Source organism: Oncorhynchus kisutch, linkage group LG8, assembly GCF_002021735.2.
Source record: "Oncorhynchus kisutch isolate 150728-3 linkage group LG8, Okis_V2, whole genome shotgun sequence".
Classification (NCBI taxonomy): Eukaryota; Metazoa; Chordata; class Actinopteri; order Salmoniformes; family Salmonidae; genus Oncorhynchus; species Oncorhynchus kisutch.
Window position 1 is genome coordinate 76,144,473 of NC_034181.2, and position 18,327 is coordinate 76,162,799.

At 47.0% G+C, this 18,327-nt stretch overlaps 1 protein-coding gene across 1 annotated transcript; it reads right to left on the reverse strand.

The window, feature by feature from the left end:
• Positions 1-4,140: 4,140 nt before the first annotated feature.
• Positions 4,141-7,535, reverse strand: LOC109883647 (proline-rich extensin-like protein EPR1). The gene is made up of 3 exons (XM_031829461.1): positions 7,531-7,535; positions 5,401-7,331; positions 4,141-4,844 (listed from the first exon to the last, which is right to left on the reverse strand). The coding sequence occupies exons 1-3, from the start codon at positions 7,533-7,535 to the stop codon at positions 4,141-4,143; spliced, it is 2,640 nt and encodes an 879-aa protein (XP_031685321.1).
• Between the last annotated feature and the right edge of the window lie 10,792 nt (positions 7,536-18,327).

Sequence of the window (18,327 nt, forward strand, 5' to 3'; positions counted from 1 at the left end):
ATTGTCAATTAGTACCTACCCAGATGAGCAATTACCAGTCACCAGTGGGGATGGAGATTGCACCATTTTTCATCAGCCAGCCTTGCTTTCAGACGCCACTGTGCTTTACATGCATGTCAGAGTCAGAAGCATGCAGCAGTGGGGTATTGTAGAGGCTGTTGGAGATGATTAGACTGTGTTCTTAGTTGCCATATTAAAGACAAACAGCTGAGGCCTGATTCGGCACATGAATACATATTTGGCTACACATAGTATTTCCATACAGGGCCCTTTTTCATTGTCATCTTGAAAGGCAATTGTGTGTAAGGGTGTGTGAGAGTGTGAATGCATGTGTGTGTTTCTGTGTGTATCGTAAATGGTAGAGGTTCAAAAGGCCAGCCAAAAGGCTGTCTATTCACTCTCGCCTATCAATGCAGTTGTATGAGATTTATCAATGTATCAGATTTGAACAACACATCAGACATTCAGACAGCTTTTCCTACCAGTTCTGATTTAGTCATCATTGGCATATTTATTTCGGTGGACTTCCGTCCCCACTCTACCTCATATGTCATTCTGATTTGTGCCTCAGTGCTTACATTATAACAGGACCAGCTCCCACAATGCATTGCAGGAGTGTACATACATACAGTATACAGAAGAGAGTTGTATGCAGAGTCAGACATAGCTTTCCTGTTGTGATTTTCTCTTTCTCTTTTTCCTTCTTGGCAGTGTTAGTCGTGACCCCAGTCAAACCCTGGCTGACGAGTGTAGTGTAGGGTGTGTAGCACACACACACACACACACACACACACACACACACACACACACACACACACACACACACACACACACACACACACACACACACACACACACACACACACACACACACACACACACACACACACACACACACACACACTGAGGGCTGATGGCTGTCTGTGGCTGGGACCCGGGACAGTGTAGAGACCAAGGAGATGGGACAGGAGAAAGGCCTTCTAAATCAGCCAGCAATCCAAAGGCCTCCCATAAATCCTCCAAATGGGTTGGGGTGGGGGACGTAAAGCACACCTGCAAGACTTATGTAAGTCTTATTAAACCATAAATTGCTAACACCAGCCCCTTGCTGGAGCTGTTCCCCACTAGAATAAATCTCAGAGTGCACTTGGTGTGATGAGAGAGGGAGAGAGACAGAGAGAGGGAGAGAGACAGGGAGAGAGACAGATAGAGGGAGAGAGACAGATAGAGGGAGAGAGACAGATAGAGGGAGAGAGACAGGGAGAGAGAGAGAGAGTGGGAGAGAGACAGATAGAGGGAGAGAGACAGATAGAGGGAGAGAGACAGATAGAGGGAGAGAGACAGGGAGAGAGACAGATAGATGGAGAGAGACAGGGAGAGAGACAGATAGAGGGAGAGAGACAGATAGAGGGAGAGAGACAGGGAGAGAGAGAGTGGGAGAGAAGAAGGAAAAAGGATTGTGAAGGTTATGACAGCGTAGTGTAGCAGTTTGATGGTATGCAGACAGTAATAGTCTTTGATTGTGGCTAACAGCTTAACACCTTCACCAGCTGCCTGAGGAGATGTCTGGGGATGGGGAGAGGAGGGAGATGAGGGAGAGGGAAGACGGGAGGATGAGGACCAGGTCCAAGTCATTCATGCTCACCAGACTGTTAGTGGTTCCATAATGTATTATATATCACCTTCCTCCTCAATGTCCACCTCCACTGGCTCTGGCCCAGACCCTGCCCCCTCCCCTGGCTCTGGCCCCGCCCCTGCCCCCTCCCCTGGCTCTGGCCCCGCCCCTGGCCCTGCCATCACATTATGTGCCCTAGTAACAGGGTCGGAGACTGTGTGTGGTGTGTGTGCCTGTGTGTAACACTGCCATGTTTGTCAGGGTAAAAGCCTGAGTTCCAGCGCTCCTGTGCCTTGCCTGGTGAGTTCCCGTCCCCACACACCCACGCTCTCCTCTCCTCCCTTTTTCCTCTGCCTCTGAGGGGCCGGGGCCCCTGAATTAAACATCAAAGCACACAGGAGCGCCCGCATCAACTGCCATAAAACACACACACACCGCACAGGGAGGGAGGCGGAGGGAGGACATTCATATGGGAAGAGCAGGTCAGCAGATCGCGCATACACACACTTTCGAAGCAGATTCATTTGTTCACAAAATGGGCGAAGTTGTGAGCGAGGTTACTGATTTCCGCATGCCATCTGTTTTCTCCCAGGCTTTGGCTAGCTTTCTACTGGCACTGCTGCCACTCCCATATAGTGTCTCTGTTCAGGTAGACTGAGAAGACAGTACACATAGCTTTCTACTGGCAGTCCTGCCACTCCCATATAGTGTCTCTGTTCAGGTAGACTGAGTGGACAGTACACATAGCTTTCTACTGGCACTGCTGCCACTCCCATATAGTGTCTCTGTTCAGGTAGACTGAGTGGACAGTACACATAGCTTTCTACTGGCACTGCTGCCACTCCCATATAGTGTCTCTGTTCAGGTAGATTGAGTGGACAGTACACATAGCTTTCTACTGTCTGTCCTGCCACTCCCATATAGTGTTTCTGTTCAGGTAGACTGAGAAGACAGTACACATAGCTTTCTACTAGCACTGCTGCCACTCCCATATAGTGTCTCTGTTCAGCTAGACTGAGTGGACAGTACACATAGCTTTCTACTGACACTGCTGCCACTCCCATATAGTGTCTCTGTTCAGGTAGATTGAGTGGACAGTACACATAGCTTTCTACTGGCAGTCCTGCCACTCCCATATAGTGTCTCTGTTCAGGTAGACTGAGTGGACAGTACACATAGCTTTCTACTGGCAGTCCTGCCACTCCCATATAGTGTCTCTGTTCATGTAGACTGAGTGGACTGTACACATAGCTTTCTACTTGCAGTCCTGCCACTCCCATATAGTGTCTCTGTTCAGGTAGACTTAGTGGACAGTACACATAGCTTTCTACTGGCACTGCTGCCACTCCCATATAGTGTCTCTGTTCAGGTAGACTGAGAGGACAGTACACATAGCTTTCTACTGGCAGTCCTGCCACTCCCATATAGTGTCTCTGTTCAGGTAGACTGAGAGGACAGTACACATAGCTTTCTACTGGCAGTCCTGCCACTCCCATATAGTGTATCTGTTCAGGTAGACTGAGAGGACAGTACATTCCAGCAGGTAGAATACAGACACAGTACCTGAGACAAAGGTGAACATAGTTTTTTCCTTTTTACCAAGACTGTGTTTTCATTAATTATACAGGGACTCGTCAGTTAAAATACTTGCAATAACTAGTTCCAATTGTTGAACATGATTGATGCTTGGGCTGCCATGGTGCATGATGGTAGATTTGGTTGTTGGGCCACCATCAGGGTTTTGTGACTCCCGCTCTTCCTGGGCTAAAATCACTGTGTATCTCCATGTGGAGGTACGTGGTGTGGGGAAATACAGAACGTTGGAAGATGATGTCCGTTTACTCGTCACAAATAAACATTTATCCAAGAAATGACGTGAGACTGTGATATCTGGTTGTTCAAACATCCAGCTAATGGTACAGCTGCTGCTGTGTGTTTTTCTCTCTCTACACACACACACACACACACACACACACACACACACACACACACACACACACACACACACACACACACACACACACACACACACACACACACACACACACACACACACACACACACACACACACACACACACACACACACACACACACACACACATGTGTCCCTTTCTGTTTGCGCTTGTGGATGGCACATGTGACTGAGCCAATTAGCAAGTAGACGGTAAACAGCCTTTTTGAGGCGATGTAGCTGAGTTGTTATATTTGAAGTAGAGACTATGCATGCTGCTGTGGCATTAGGGCAGATTGAGGATGTTTGTGCCGTGTGTCTGCGCTCCGCCTGTGTGGCGTATACACACAGCTTTGGGTTATAAAAGGGCTTTTTGTTACCTTTCTGTGAGTCAGTGTCACAGGCATGTCAGTCTCAGGGTTAGTGTAGAGCAGCAGCAGCAGGGGGGGAGTGCACATTGATCTTCCTGTAGAGTACAGATACCGTCATTTAACTTACTACTGAGGTACTTTTGGGGAGAGATACTGCTGGGGAGAGGGAATGGTGGGGAGAGGTTCTGTTGGGGAGAGATACTACTGGGGAGAGGTTCTGTTGAGAAGAGATACTGCTGGGGAGAGGTAATGGTGAGGAGAGGTACTGCTGGAGAGAGGTAGCGCTGGGGAGAAATACTGCTGGGCAGATATACTGCTGGGTGGAGGTACTCCTGGGGAGATATACTGCTGGGGAGAGGTACTGCTGGGGAGATATACTGCTGGGGAGAGGTACTGCTGGGGAGATGTACTGCTGGGGAGAGGTACTGCTGGGGAGAGGTACTCCTGGGGAGAGGTAATGGTGAGGAGAGATACTGCTGGGGAGAGATACTGCTGGGGAGAGGTACTGCTGGGGAGAGATACTGCTGGGTGGAGGTACTCCTGGGGAGATATACTGCTGGGGAGAGGTACTGCTGGGGAGATATACTGCTGGGGAGATATACTGCTGGGGAAAGGTACTGCTGGGGAGAGGTACTGCTGGGTGGAGGTACTGCTGGGGAGATATACTGCTGGGGAGATGTACTGCTGGGCAGATATACTGCTGGGGAGAGATACTGCTGGGGAGAGGTACTGCTGGGTGGAGGTACTGCTGGGGAGATATACTGCTGGGGAGATGTACTGCTGGGCAGATATACTGCTGGGGAGAAATACTCCTGGGCAGAGATACTGCTGGGGAGAGATACTGCTGGGGAGTGGTACTGCTGGGGAGATATACTGCTGGGGAGAGGTACTGCTGGGGAGATATACTGCTGGGGAGAGATACTCCTGTGGAGAGGTATTGGTGGGGAGATATACCGCTGTACTGCTGGGGAGATGTACTGTTGGGGAGAGGTACTCCTGGGGAGATATACTGCTGGGGAGAGGTACTCCTGGGGAGATATACTGCTGGGGAGAGGTACTGCTGGGTAGAGGTTATGTGTGCTGCCCTTGAAAATAGCCCAGAAAATATTGATATATTTTGTGCATTCTAATTAGTTGGGAATATGGACAGGAGCATGCTGTCTTGTAATTGGTTAACATTTTCTTCACTAACGTCATGGCTCTTAACGTATTCATAATAAATACTGTCTATCTATAGTCATTGAATGATATAATCACAAGATAATAATCAGATAATGATTCAGTCTAGCAGATGGACAGAGGTGAGATGAAGAGGTGCATCCTCTTTGGGTCCTCATTCTTCAATTAAACTCACTTAGTCTGTGTATAAAGGTCTCATTCATTTCAGTGACACCCAGACTTCCAAACATACTCCTCTACACAGTGCAGAAATGTAGAGGTGCTCATACATCTCTATTTTACTGTGATATTTCTCTGCTGGGGAGAGGTACTGCTGGGGTGATATACTGCTGGGGAGAGATACTGCTGGGGAGAGGTACTGCTGGGGAGAGGTACTCCTGGGGAGAGATACTGCTGGGGAGAGGTACTGCTGGAGAGAGATACTGCTGGGGAGAGGTACTGCTGGGGAGAGGTACTGCTGGGGAGAGGTACTGCTGGGGAGATATACTGCTGGGGAGAGGTACTCCTGGGGAGAGGTAATGGTGAGGAGAGGTACTGCTGGGGATATATATTGCTGGGGAGATGTACTGCTGGGGAGATGTACTGCTGGGGAGAGATACTGCTGGGGAGAGGTACTGCTGGAGAGAGGTACCGCTGGGGAGAGGTACTGCTGGGGAGATATACTGCTGGGGAGATGTACTGCTGGGGAGATGTACTGCTGGGGAGAGGTACTGCTGGAGAGAGATACTGCTGGGGAGAGGTACTGCTGGGGAGAGGTACTGCTGGGGAGATGTACTGCTGGGGAGATGTACTGCTGGGGAGAGGTACTGCTGGGGAGATATACTGCTGGGGAGATGTACTGCTGGGGAGAGGTACTGCTGGGGAGATATACTGCTGGGGAGATATACTGCTGGGGAAAGGTACTGCTGGGGAGAGGTACTGCTGGGTGGAGGTACTGCTGGGGAGATATACTGCTGGGGAGAGGTACTCCTGGGGAGAGGTAATGGTGAGGAGAGATACTGCTGGGGAGAGATACTGCTGGGGAGAGGTACTGCTGGGGAGAGATACTGCTGGGGAGAGGTACTCCTGGGGAGAGGTAAGGGTGAGGAGAGGTACTGCTGGGGAGATATACTGCTGGGGAGAGATACTGCTGGGGAGAGATACTGCTGGGTGGAGGTACTCCTGGGGAGATATACTGCTGGGGAGAGGTACTGTTGGGGAGAGGTACTGCTGGGGAGATATACTGCTGGGGAAAGGTACTGCTGGGGAGAGGTACTGCTGGGGAGAGGTACTGCTGGGGAGATATACTGCTGGGGAGAGGTACTCCTGGGGAGAGGTAATGGTGAGGAGAGGTACTGCTGGGGATATATATTGCTGGGGAGATGTACTGCTGGGGAGATGTACTGCTGGGGAGAGGTACTGCTGGGGAGAGGTACTGCTGGGGAGATATACTGCTGGGGAGAGGTACTGCTGGGGAGAGGTACTGCTGGGGAGATATACTGCTGGGGAGATGAACTGCTGGGGAGAGGTACTGCTGGAGAGAGATACTGCTGGGGAGAGGTACTGCTGGGGAGATGTACTGCTGGGAGATGTACTGCTGGGGAGATGTACTGCTGGGGAGAGGTACTGCTGGGGAGATATACTGCTGGGGAGATATACTGCTGGGGAAAGGTTCTGCTGGGGAGAGGTACTGCTGGGTGGAGGTACTGCTGGGGAGAGATACTGCTGGGGAGAGGTACTCCTGGGGAGAGGTAAGGGTGAGGAGAGGTACTGCTGGGGAGATATACTGCTGGGGAGAGATACTGCTGGGGAGAGATACTGCTGGGTGGAGGTACTCCTGGGGAGATATACTGCTGGGGAGAGGTACTGTTGGGGAGAGGTACTGCTGGGGAGATATACTGCTGGGGAGATATACTGCTGGGGAAAGGTACTGCTGGGGAGAGGTACTGCTGGGTGGAGGTACTGCTGGGGAGATATACTGCAGGGGAGATGTACTGCTGGGGAGATATACTGCTGGGGAGAGGTACTCCTGGGGAGATATACTGCTGGGTGGAGGTACTCCTGGGGAGATATACTGCTGGGTGGAGGTACTCCTGGGGAGATATACTGCTGGGGAGAGGTACTGCTGGGGAGATGTACTGCTGGGGAGATATACTGCTGGGGAGTGGTACTGCTGGGGAGATGTACTGCTGGGGAGATGTACTGCTGGGGAGATATACTGCTGGGGAGAGGTACTGTTGGGGAGATATACTGCTGGGGAGAGGTACTCCTGGGGAGATATACTGCTGGGGAGAGGTACTGCTGGGTAGAGGTTATGTGTGCTGCCCTTGAAAATAGCCCAGAAAATATTGATATTTTTTGTGCATTCTAATTAGTTGGGAATATGGACAGGAGCATGCTGTCTTGTAATTGGTTAACATTTTCTTCACTAACGTCATGGCTCTTAACGTATTCATAATAAATACTGTATATCTATAGTCATTGAATGATATAATCACAAGATAATAATCAGATAATGATTCAGTCTAGCAGATGAAGAGGTGCATCCTCTTTGGGTCCTCATTCTTCAATTAAACTCACTTAGTCTGTGTATAAAGGTCTCATTCATTTCAGTGACACCCAGACTTCCAAACATACTCCTCTACACAGTGCAGAAATGTAGAGGTGCTCATACATCTCTATTTCACTGTGATATTTATCTTTGTCGAGAGGCAAAATGATCTACTAATGTGTGTTAGAAGCAGAAACAATGGACAGCAGTCATGTGTGGTGGTGTGGTTCTATGATGGGGAGATCACTCTTGTTTTTATCCAATCTCTGTTTAGAGATAATCACTGGTTGTCCCAAACACCTGCGCTTCGATTGGCCTGACCTGCCGCCCAAATGAGCACAATTAATGACAATTACCCCCTAGGTGTCAACACAGAGACATTAACGAATAGGAAACTAGGAATGCGTCCCAAATGGTATCCTATTCCCTATATAATGAACCACTTTTGACTAAAGCCCTTTCGAAAGTAGTGCACTATATAGGGAATAGGGTGCCATTTGGGACGCAGCCCAGGCCATCAGGATAGACCAGGCGTTTGTCCTCCAAGTAAATATGTAATGATTACTTCTGTAAAGCAGCATGGTTGGAGTAGGTTGGTGAGGCGAGGCTCACTACCAAGGCAATCTATTTGTGTTTGCCTCAGCTCTATGGTGGCTGGTTAAGCAAGCTGGACAAAGCAGTATGGATGGACTTGAGTCTCTGGTGCAGCCAGGCTAGGTGGAGGGGAGCAGTAACTAGACCAGAGGTGTGTGAATGGGATTTCTCATCAGATGATAATCAGAGTGGATGCAATGGTTAAAAAAGTAAGACACGTTTTTGCTAAATAAAAAGGAAAGTGTAACACAATAAAAACAATGACAAGGCTATACAGGAGGAGTACCAGTACTGAGTCAATGTGCAGGGGTACGAGGTAGTTGAGGTAATTGAGTACTGAGTCAATGTGCAGGGGTACGAGGTAGTTGAGGTAATTGAGTACTGAGTCAATGTGCAGGGGTACGAGGTAGTTGAGGTAATTGAGTACTGAGTCAATGTGCAGGGGTACGAGGTAGTTGAGGTAATTGAGTACTGAGTCAATGTGCAGGGGTACGAGGTAGTTGAGGTAATTGAGTACTGAGTCAATGTGCAGGGGTACGAGGTAGTTGAGGTAATTGAGGTAATACAAGTATTGAAGTAATAGTATGCACTATATTTCAATAGCTGTGCAGCTCCATGGTTGAACTATATTCTATAAAGGATTTATAATTGTTTAGTCCTTTGTGGGTCATGTATGGAAAGGTGTTTACAAATAGCTTACAAATTGCTTCATATTCTTACACATGGATGTCAATATCACTTAATTCATCATTCATTCTGCATAGTAATGTTTATTTGACTGCATGGTGGCAGTACTTGGCAGTTGGAAGCGGTCCTGTATGTAAATAGTGTTGTCTGTAAGGGCAGTGTAGGGCCGGGTTCTGAGCCTGTTTCCCACGTGGCAGAACTCTCTCAGGTGCAGAACTCTAACCCCCTTTTCCTTCTGTGGGCTTAGCCCCCGTTCCCTCTCCATTCCCTCTCACCTAGCATTAGCATAAATGCATTAAAATGTGAATAGGAATTAATTTGGACTTTCCCCTCCATAGGAATTAATGGAAGTTTGTACAGCGTCTCTTCTCTCTCAGACGTCGACAGCGACGGCTCGGTGGCGGGCTCACTCTCTCCTCAACAGTCCATAAATATTAATATTAATACGCCATCACATTTAAAGGTAGCGCTTGGGTAAAGCGTATACAGAATATTATTAGAGATCACGATACGCTTCTCATGAGAAGAACACTTGATGGAGTGCTATTGCCTTGCAGTTGTGATCTGTAAAATCCAATCTACAAACAGACACAAAAATAAGTTATTTTCAGAAAGACTTGGAGATTAGGCTGGGTGAATGGCGTCTGTCTAAAGCCATTAGCCTGGTTGGGATTTACACTGCACAGACTTGAGAGAAGGCAGGCAGGCAGTCAGAGACCTTCTTCTTCCTCTGTGTGCATCCCAAATGACAACCTATTCCCTATATAGTACACTACTTTGACCAGGGCCCATAGGGAATAGGGTTCCATTTGGGATGCAGGCTCTACCAGAGTTGGTCCACACGGCTGTATCTACATTATACAGCTCAGCAGATAATCACAGCAGATAACTATTATCATCGTCTCAACGCATCACTTCAGTCTAGTCAGTCACAGAATAAAACGTTTTCAGACTTTTCATAGAAAAATCACCATATTCAGATTCCTTCTCAAGGACTGTAGGTCCCTGCCTGTTGTGTTTGGGCCATTGGATGCCATCAAGCATACTGGGGTGCTCAGATGACAACAACACGTTTAGTTATTCATTCATTGCTTCATTTTTAATGCCAGTCTTTCTTTGTGTCAGATGGTTTACCAATGTGTGGCCTGTGGATGTTGTTTTGTTGGCCTTTCTACTCAAGCCTGATTGTTGCATCACTGTGTGAACAGGTTTTATTGTTTTGGTCAGAACTCAGTAGAGCATATTCAGCAGGCTGGGGGGCTCCCTCCACCAAATTATTAGGAAAAATATAAGCACCCAACAAATTATTATTTGGCAGGCTGGGGGGCTCCCTCCACCAAATTATTAGGAAAAATATAAGCACCCAACAAATTATTATTATTATTAGACACGCACACACGCACGCACGCCCGCATGCACGCACACACACACACACACACACACACACACACACACACACACACACACACACACACACACACACACACACACACACACACACACACACACACACACACACACACACACACACACACACACACACACACACACACACACACACACACACACACACACACACACACACAGCCTGCCTGAGGAGTGCTGATCCAGACAGGTCAGAGTGATCAAGGTGAGACATTGTGCTGTTGAGCCCAGTCAGGGAAGTACATTGAAGAGGGAGGCCTGTATAGGTGTGGGTGAGCTGAACGCTGCAGGCAGCAACCCTCTGTGGTTCAGTCAACACTACCGCCTTTAATCTTTGGCACTGCAATCTTTTACTCCACTTGCATTAGTCAATAGACTTTGACTTTGTTCTGGGAGAAAATGCGGGTGTGAGGCTGGAGATGTATGATGTGAAAGAAGAAAAGAAAAGTAACAACAGAATGCACAAATCAATTACTGGGGCAAAGAAGCCATGGACAACTTGACGGTATGTCAATACTGTTCACATGCTGAGCGATAATAGGCCCAAGCATGTTTTTATGCCAAGTATTGTGATTCAGATATATCTCCATTGACAGAAATATAATAGCCTACAGGGAAGGACCGGATTTTGAAATAAAATGTCCACAATGTATTTTGACATTTTCATTAGTCAATGCACAATACTGGCTACTTGAAAAATAAAAAAAGACCTCTGTGCCCTAAGATATGTTAATTCCATGCTTATATAATATAATTTACATCTATATTTAATCATCTGCATTTGCAACATGGCTTAAGATAACAGAACAGCAGCATTTAGTATGGCGCAATAGAAGTGCCCATTATAGTGCAGCATCTGCTTGTGTAGTTTTGTGCTGCATTGGCGGCCATCTTGTTTTTCCAGTCATTCCGAGCTGAGCTGAGGTTATGTTTGTGCATCGGGTCACTCCTGTAGCGGGTTCATCCGGGTCGCCCAGCTCCCCTCTGTAAGCCCTCATCACCAGGCCAGCCAATGACTCTCTCTGCCACTCGCCCACTCTGCCCGCCGATCGCTTACTCTTCTCCACTCCGTCACAATCCCTAGAAACTCTCATAATTGCCGCATTAAACTTTAGTTTATTATTTTTCTCCAGGTGCAGGTGTGCGGATGATATGAGCCTCAGGTTGCATTTACATACAAATTGAAGGTTTTTATTAATCAGGCGGGCAACAGGAATCAAACGGCAACACTCCATCAGCCCTTTAAATACATTTGGTGACATTTTTACCGAGCATTAGCATGATAGGGCAAGCGGAGTATAATGTACCAATGATTGCTTTTCCATTGAAAGCACAAACGGTTTCATTTTTCCTGTCATCTCAAATAAGTGTTAAAGAGGGTTTGGAGGCTATTGTGCGAGCGCCGTATGCTGGGGACTTGGGACCGCTGATGGCCATATTAAATAACCATTAGCGCCTGAGCTTAGATCATTGTGGCATCCGCCTCCCTCCTCTCTGAATTTATACTGGGATTTCAAATGAAGGCAAGCTGTGCCCTGCTCTTTCATAAAGTGCTCCAACCCTCTCCATTTTTCCTCAAACAAAATGCATTACAACGGTAATTTTGTGACTGTTAAGATAACTAGCGTTAACAAGCACTTAATTAAATTGTACAATAAATAGCCGTCTGCAGCCTTATCTCTCCTCCAGAGCGGCGGCGGTAGGAGGCTCCAATGCTCAGACCGGCTGTTCCCCAGCTCGTTTGCAGATTAATTGCTTTTCTGTCTGGCGAAAGCTGCCTCTTCTGCAGCCAGATTGTAAATAGCCAGATAGGGAGTTTATCAATCAGGAGCTCTACCTCACTGATCTCCTCATCCACACACTGCCTGCCTGCATATCTGTCTGCATAGGCCACTCTCTCATAACAGAAACACAACACAGGCTGCCATTACCACAGAACAGTGATTAGTAGAGAGCTGTGTTTTCTTTGTGTGTTCCTGCATTTGTGCATTAGCTTATATGAGTGTTTTCTTTACATGTTTGTCCATGGAAGTACCTAACAGAAGGATTGTTTGTACGTTCCTGAATGTTTTCATAACCTGTATTCGGCACTGCATTTATGTCTTGCCTGTATAGGTAGGAATACGTATTTATACATTTTTATGGGTTGGACATTTGTATTTCATTTAAGTGTGTACCGGGTGTGTACAAATGGGCCTAGAGTGTATCACAGGGGTTAATCAAACACAAGCTGAACGTAAACCCAGCCGGGGCCTTGTGAGACATGAGAGAAGTGACTGGTAGTATTTACTATAATAAAAGTTAACAGCGGTCAGTCAAACCCCTCAGGATCACATTACTCCTCAGACATGTGGCTGCATAGAGCTACCTACCTCCTCCTAAGGTGTGTCACAAATGTCACCCTATTCCTTTTATAGTGCACTACTTTGACCAGGGCCCATTGGGCTGGAGTCAAAAGTAGTTCACTATGTAGGGAAAAAGGTGCCATTTGGAATGCAGGCGTCCTTCTAGCTGCTTTATGGACTTTGTCCTCAGAGAGCAACCTGTGTGAAGTTGAACTCGTTGTTTTCTAAAGGGAGAAAAGAAAAGAGGTAAAAGCAAACTTCCCTGGATCAGCTGCCCCCTGAAGCCTGTGTCCCACCCTTAACCCTTCAGGTGATAAATCTGCCCTGAGTTACTGTGTGTGTCTGGGGGAAGACCCCCATGCAGGACGACCCCTGTCTGTACCACACAACACATCCTGTTAGTGTCATTAACACAGTCATATTTCATGTCATGACAACACATGTTCACCTACATTTTGTAGTGATTTAGTGAGTCAACATTGATATACTATCAACTTTTTATTAGATGTCGATGCAACATTGATGTACTGTATGTACTGCAATTATCTATGTATGTTTCAATAGAAATAATGAAAACAAGCTATTAGTGTATCTGTCTCAGGATTGTAATAGTTAGTTAACCTAGTTATTTTCCTTTATAGGTTCTAGGATCCTTGGCCACACCAACACAGAAAGAGAGTCAGAGGTAAGTACAAAATACACGCTATTCACTCTGTGACATATCTGCAGTAAGTTCTAGTTCTAGAAAGCTGAAATCAATCCTTTCAAAAAGAGTCACAGTGCTCCGTGCTAGAGAACTTGACTCTGTAAAATAAACATTCATTTGCCAGGCAGGTTTAAACAAACATATTCTTGCTCTTGTCACATAGATTTCCCATGACACCGCCACAGTCACTTTGTTCCCACCACTTTGTTTAGGTGTTGAATGACTATGGGAAATTGAAAATTATATTTGTGGAGCTGCTGTGTATGAGTGGCCCCAAGGCCCACAAGGGCCCCTCAGTTCAGTAGCTGCAGCCTTTACACTGTGAGAAAGGGGTTTTAGATTTGTTAGTGGCTAGCCTAATGCTATAGCTGTTGGCTAATGCTAGTGGCTAGCCTAATGCTATAGTTGTTGGGTAATGCTATCAGCTAGCCTAATGCTGTAGCTGTTGGCTAATGCTAGTGGCTAGCCAAATGCTATAGCTGTTGGGTAATGCTATCAGCTAGCCTAATGCTGTAGCTGTTGGCTAATGCTAGTGGCTAGGTTAATGGTAAGTCTAAAACCATGACTAGGGCTAAAGCTAAGGGCTAACCTCCAGGGGTACCCTCCTGGGTCAATGGGTGGACAGGACAGGCCTGGTGGTCTATGTGGCCTGTGGGCTGTCTGGCAGGGAGATCAGAGAGGAGCACCATCCTCCAGAAATGCTACAGTTATCAGACTCACTTTGTCTGGAATGATTTATAATGTGGGAACATGACAAATGTTGTTGTAAGTGAGCCAGCGAGGCGGTTGGCTGGGGGAGGGAGGTCAAGGATGGCTCTGTCAGTTCCAAGCCTGGAAGCTTCACAGAGGGGGGAGAATAACAGAGGGACAGCCCTGGGAGCCCTGATCAGAGGGAGTGGGAGTCCTACGCCCTGCCTGTCGTAAATAAGCAGCCCTACAGGACCCCAGACACCCTGCCATCGGCCCCCAACACACGCTCCTCTCCTCTCTTCTCTTCCACATTCTCCTAGCGTCCACAGGGAGTTGTGCTTTGGGTCATGTTCAGTGGGTGGAAAACCCAGTGAAACTGGGACAGAGACTTTTGCTATCTGTTGCAAAACGTTTTGCCATACTGAATACAAACCTGGTCTTTGGAACATTGCTTTTTGGATTGTTTCTCTCTGTTGATATCTTCTTTCCAGATAGATGGCCCTGTATCTGTTCTCTCAGTGAATGACTAGCTATGATACTGTTGCCTCTCTGATTATTTTCAGAGAAAATAAAGCTCAACTCATCCTTTCTCATCGTTACCCTGTGTTGTGACAGTAAGAACGGATAGAATCAATACCAATATCAATAGCAGCTAAGTGGGTCAACAGGGAAAGACAAGTCATCTTTTAAGGCACTCAGGGAGCACTGGAGATTCTGGAAATAGATTAAACTGGAAAACAAAAGAACATTGAAGCAGTTATAACAAAAAGTTATTTTTCTACTCTGTTATCGTCCCAAGAAGAGGAAATTAAGTTGTGAATGGCTCTTATGAAAGTCATTGCTACACACACACACACACACACACACACACACACACACACACACACACACACACACACACACACACACACACACACACACACACACACACACACACACCACACACACACACACACACACACACACACACACACACACACACACACACACACACACACACACACACACACACACACACACACACACACACACACACACACACCTCCCCGGCCCCCGTCCGCCTGCATCCTACATTGGTGTATGATTTGTGCGTTCATGTTCCTGTATACCCCGGCCTCCACCGACAGTAATTCAACACAGAGTATATTTTACATAAATCATTTGCTGCTCATTGATTTCCAATGCAGGGGAGAAATATGCTGGTCCTTAACTCTGGGGGCTGGGGATGTATCAGGTGCTCAGTTTGCGGTGAAAGTTGTGACAGGCAGAGAACCATATCTCGCGATCACATGTCCCGGCCCTTATTTATGGCTGTTCAGGGGCCCACTCATCAGGGCCTCAGGTGTCATTAAGGAACAGCCAGGAGGTAGCACAGGGAACTGGAGACCATTCAGGGGCCATGGAGCTCACTGCTGGCCCTCAGCTTCCAGCCCCCAGCCTGAACCTGCCCTGGCCTGATTCACTCAGTCATTAGACCTAACCCCCCCATGTGTGGCTCTTGGATACAGGGACAATAATGTCCACTAGATAAGTTCTCGAGGTCAAATGTCAGTGATTAAAGGTTAGAATCAGTGTCTCTTTGCCTATTTATCACCCTCCACTTCCTGAAGTCTAGTGGGCACTAGTGAAGGAGTGTCTCCTCTAGCCTGTTCTGTCATCAGGTAACATGTTGTTGTCCATTTTGTATTGGTGGCACCTCAGAGGAGAAGAGCAGGACTTTATGAGTCCTAATTGGCCTCATTAGCTGCCCTTTTAACGCTATCTGATGGTGTGACTTTATCACACTTAGACCTGGTTAATGCTGTGTGTGTTGTTGAATAGAAGTGTTATCTGTACTCACCCTAGGTGTGGCGGTGGTTCCCTGATCAATAGGGATAAAGCCCACTGGAGAGGGGATCACTCTCACACCATTCATAATGCTCTTCTGTTCTTCATTCACACTTCACAAACGACCTTACTCACTCATCTTATTCTCACCTGTTTTAAACACAGTCAACTATTAGTCTGACCAGTGTACTAATAATATTGAATTAGTCAGATTATAATAGAAGGTCTCCACTTGACAACACTCCAAGACCCCTCACTACGAGGACCTCAGTATAAAGACTGTAAGGGTATTGACATATTGTTAGCACCATTAGTATGTGGGCAGACACTGGTTACGTCCCAAATGACACTCTATTCCCTATATAGTGCACTACTTTCTGGTCAAAGGTAGTGCACTATATAGGGAATAGAATGACATTTGGGACACAACAATTGACACTGATACCATTCCCATAATGCATTGCCATCCCTGTTCCGTGGCATCTTAGTGACAGACGTTGAGACGCCTCCGGCACGGCAGTGAGAATTGGTGAGGACGTGGCAGGGATCCGTGGAATTTGCCTCTGACGCTCGTTGACGGCTCTCGGAGGGCTAGGGTGTCACTCCACTGATGAAACCTCCACTAAGAGCTTTTAATTTTAAACCCTGAGTCTCCCGTCTCCCCTAAGTAACTGGATCCCTCTCGCATGGCTACACTCCTAAATATACATGTTTGTATTTACAGAGAGACTTACCGAGGGAGTTCCCTGGTGACTTCATCAGGAGGATATGATGGATCTTAACTAATGGGATAGCCTGTGTGTGTGTGAGTCTGTGTGCATAGTCAGGAACCCTTTGCGTTGGTGTAAATCAGTGTCCTTTATTGGGATCTTGTCCTGGTAGTAATCTCAGAGATATTATACCTCTGTGTTGCTGCCCCAGAGAGGCTATCTTTAGACACCACATGGTGGTGGTCTGGCATCCACTGCCCCCCCCCCCCCCCCACACTTGTGGCCCAGGGTTACCCTAACCACCCTCCTACCCCCCCTCCTCTCTACTCCTACCTCCTCTCTTTGGATGGCATAGGCCCTGTAACAGAACTAGATAAGAAGTCCTCAAACTTGGCCATGAAATTGCAGCTACAGTGATACTGCAATATTTCACTTCGATGTGCTCTTGAGCAAGACACTTAACCCTAATTGCTCCAGGGTCAGCTGTTGATAATAGCAGACCCTGGCTGTGACCCCACTCTCTGAGGGTGTCTCAGGGGAAGTTGGGATATGCAAAAATACATTTCCAATTCACACTTGTGTATAATACATACTTTTACTTTTGTGAAAAAGGACAAATATAACCACCCAACTAATTATTAAATGAGTAATGGCAGGATGACTGGCATGTGTGATGGTATCACACGCATGCACTGTGAATGACAGGCTGTTTTTCTCTTCTCCAAGACTGGGTGCTGGGCTGCATGGAGCTGGGGGGATAAGCTAAGCTCTGAGGCTGTGTGTGTGTGTGTGTGTGGGGGGAGCTTATAGCTCCTGGGGTTGTGGCAGATGGTTGAGGGCCAGGCAGAGCCTCCTGGCCGGGCCTGTCTTTGACCTGCATCAGGGGGAGGAGGAGGAGATCTGCTGGGAGACCATGCCCTGACTTTTCCTTCCATCTCCCATCTCCTCCCCCAGCAGCACCAGGCTGGCTGCCTAGTTCCCTCCTCCCTCCCACAGGTTATCCCTCAGATAGGGCCACCAGGAAATGACTGGCTCTCTGATGGTGCATGTACAATAACTTCAGAAAGTTCTTATACCCTTTGACTTATTCCACATGTTGTTGTGTGACAGCCTGAATTTAAAATGGATTACATTGAAATGTTGTGTCACTGGCCTACACACAATACCCATAATGTCAAAGTGGAATTATGTTTTTAGAAATGTTTACAAATTAATAAAAATTGAAAAGCTGAAATGTCTTGAGTCAATAAGTATTCAACCCCTTTGTTATGGCAAGCCTAAATAAGTTCAGGAGTGAAAATTTGCTTAACATGTCACATAATAAGCATGAACTCAATCTGTGTGCAATAATAGTGTTTTTCAGAATTGTTTAACGACTACCTTATCTCTGTACCTCACACATACAGTCCATACCTTTTTCGCTTCACGGAGTGTTTAGTTGTAGCAGGGTGTTGCGTTCCCTCTTCATAGAGGCGTGCGTAACATAATCTGTAAGTTTCCTCAGTCGAGCAGTGCATTACAAACACAGATTCAACCACAAGACCAGGGAGATTTTCCAAGGCCTCGCTAACAAGGGCACTTATTGGTAGATGGGTCAAATAAAATAAATCAGACATTGAATATCCCTTTGAGCATGGTGAAGTTATTCATTACACTGTGTATCAATACACCCAGTCACTACAATGATACAGGCAT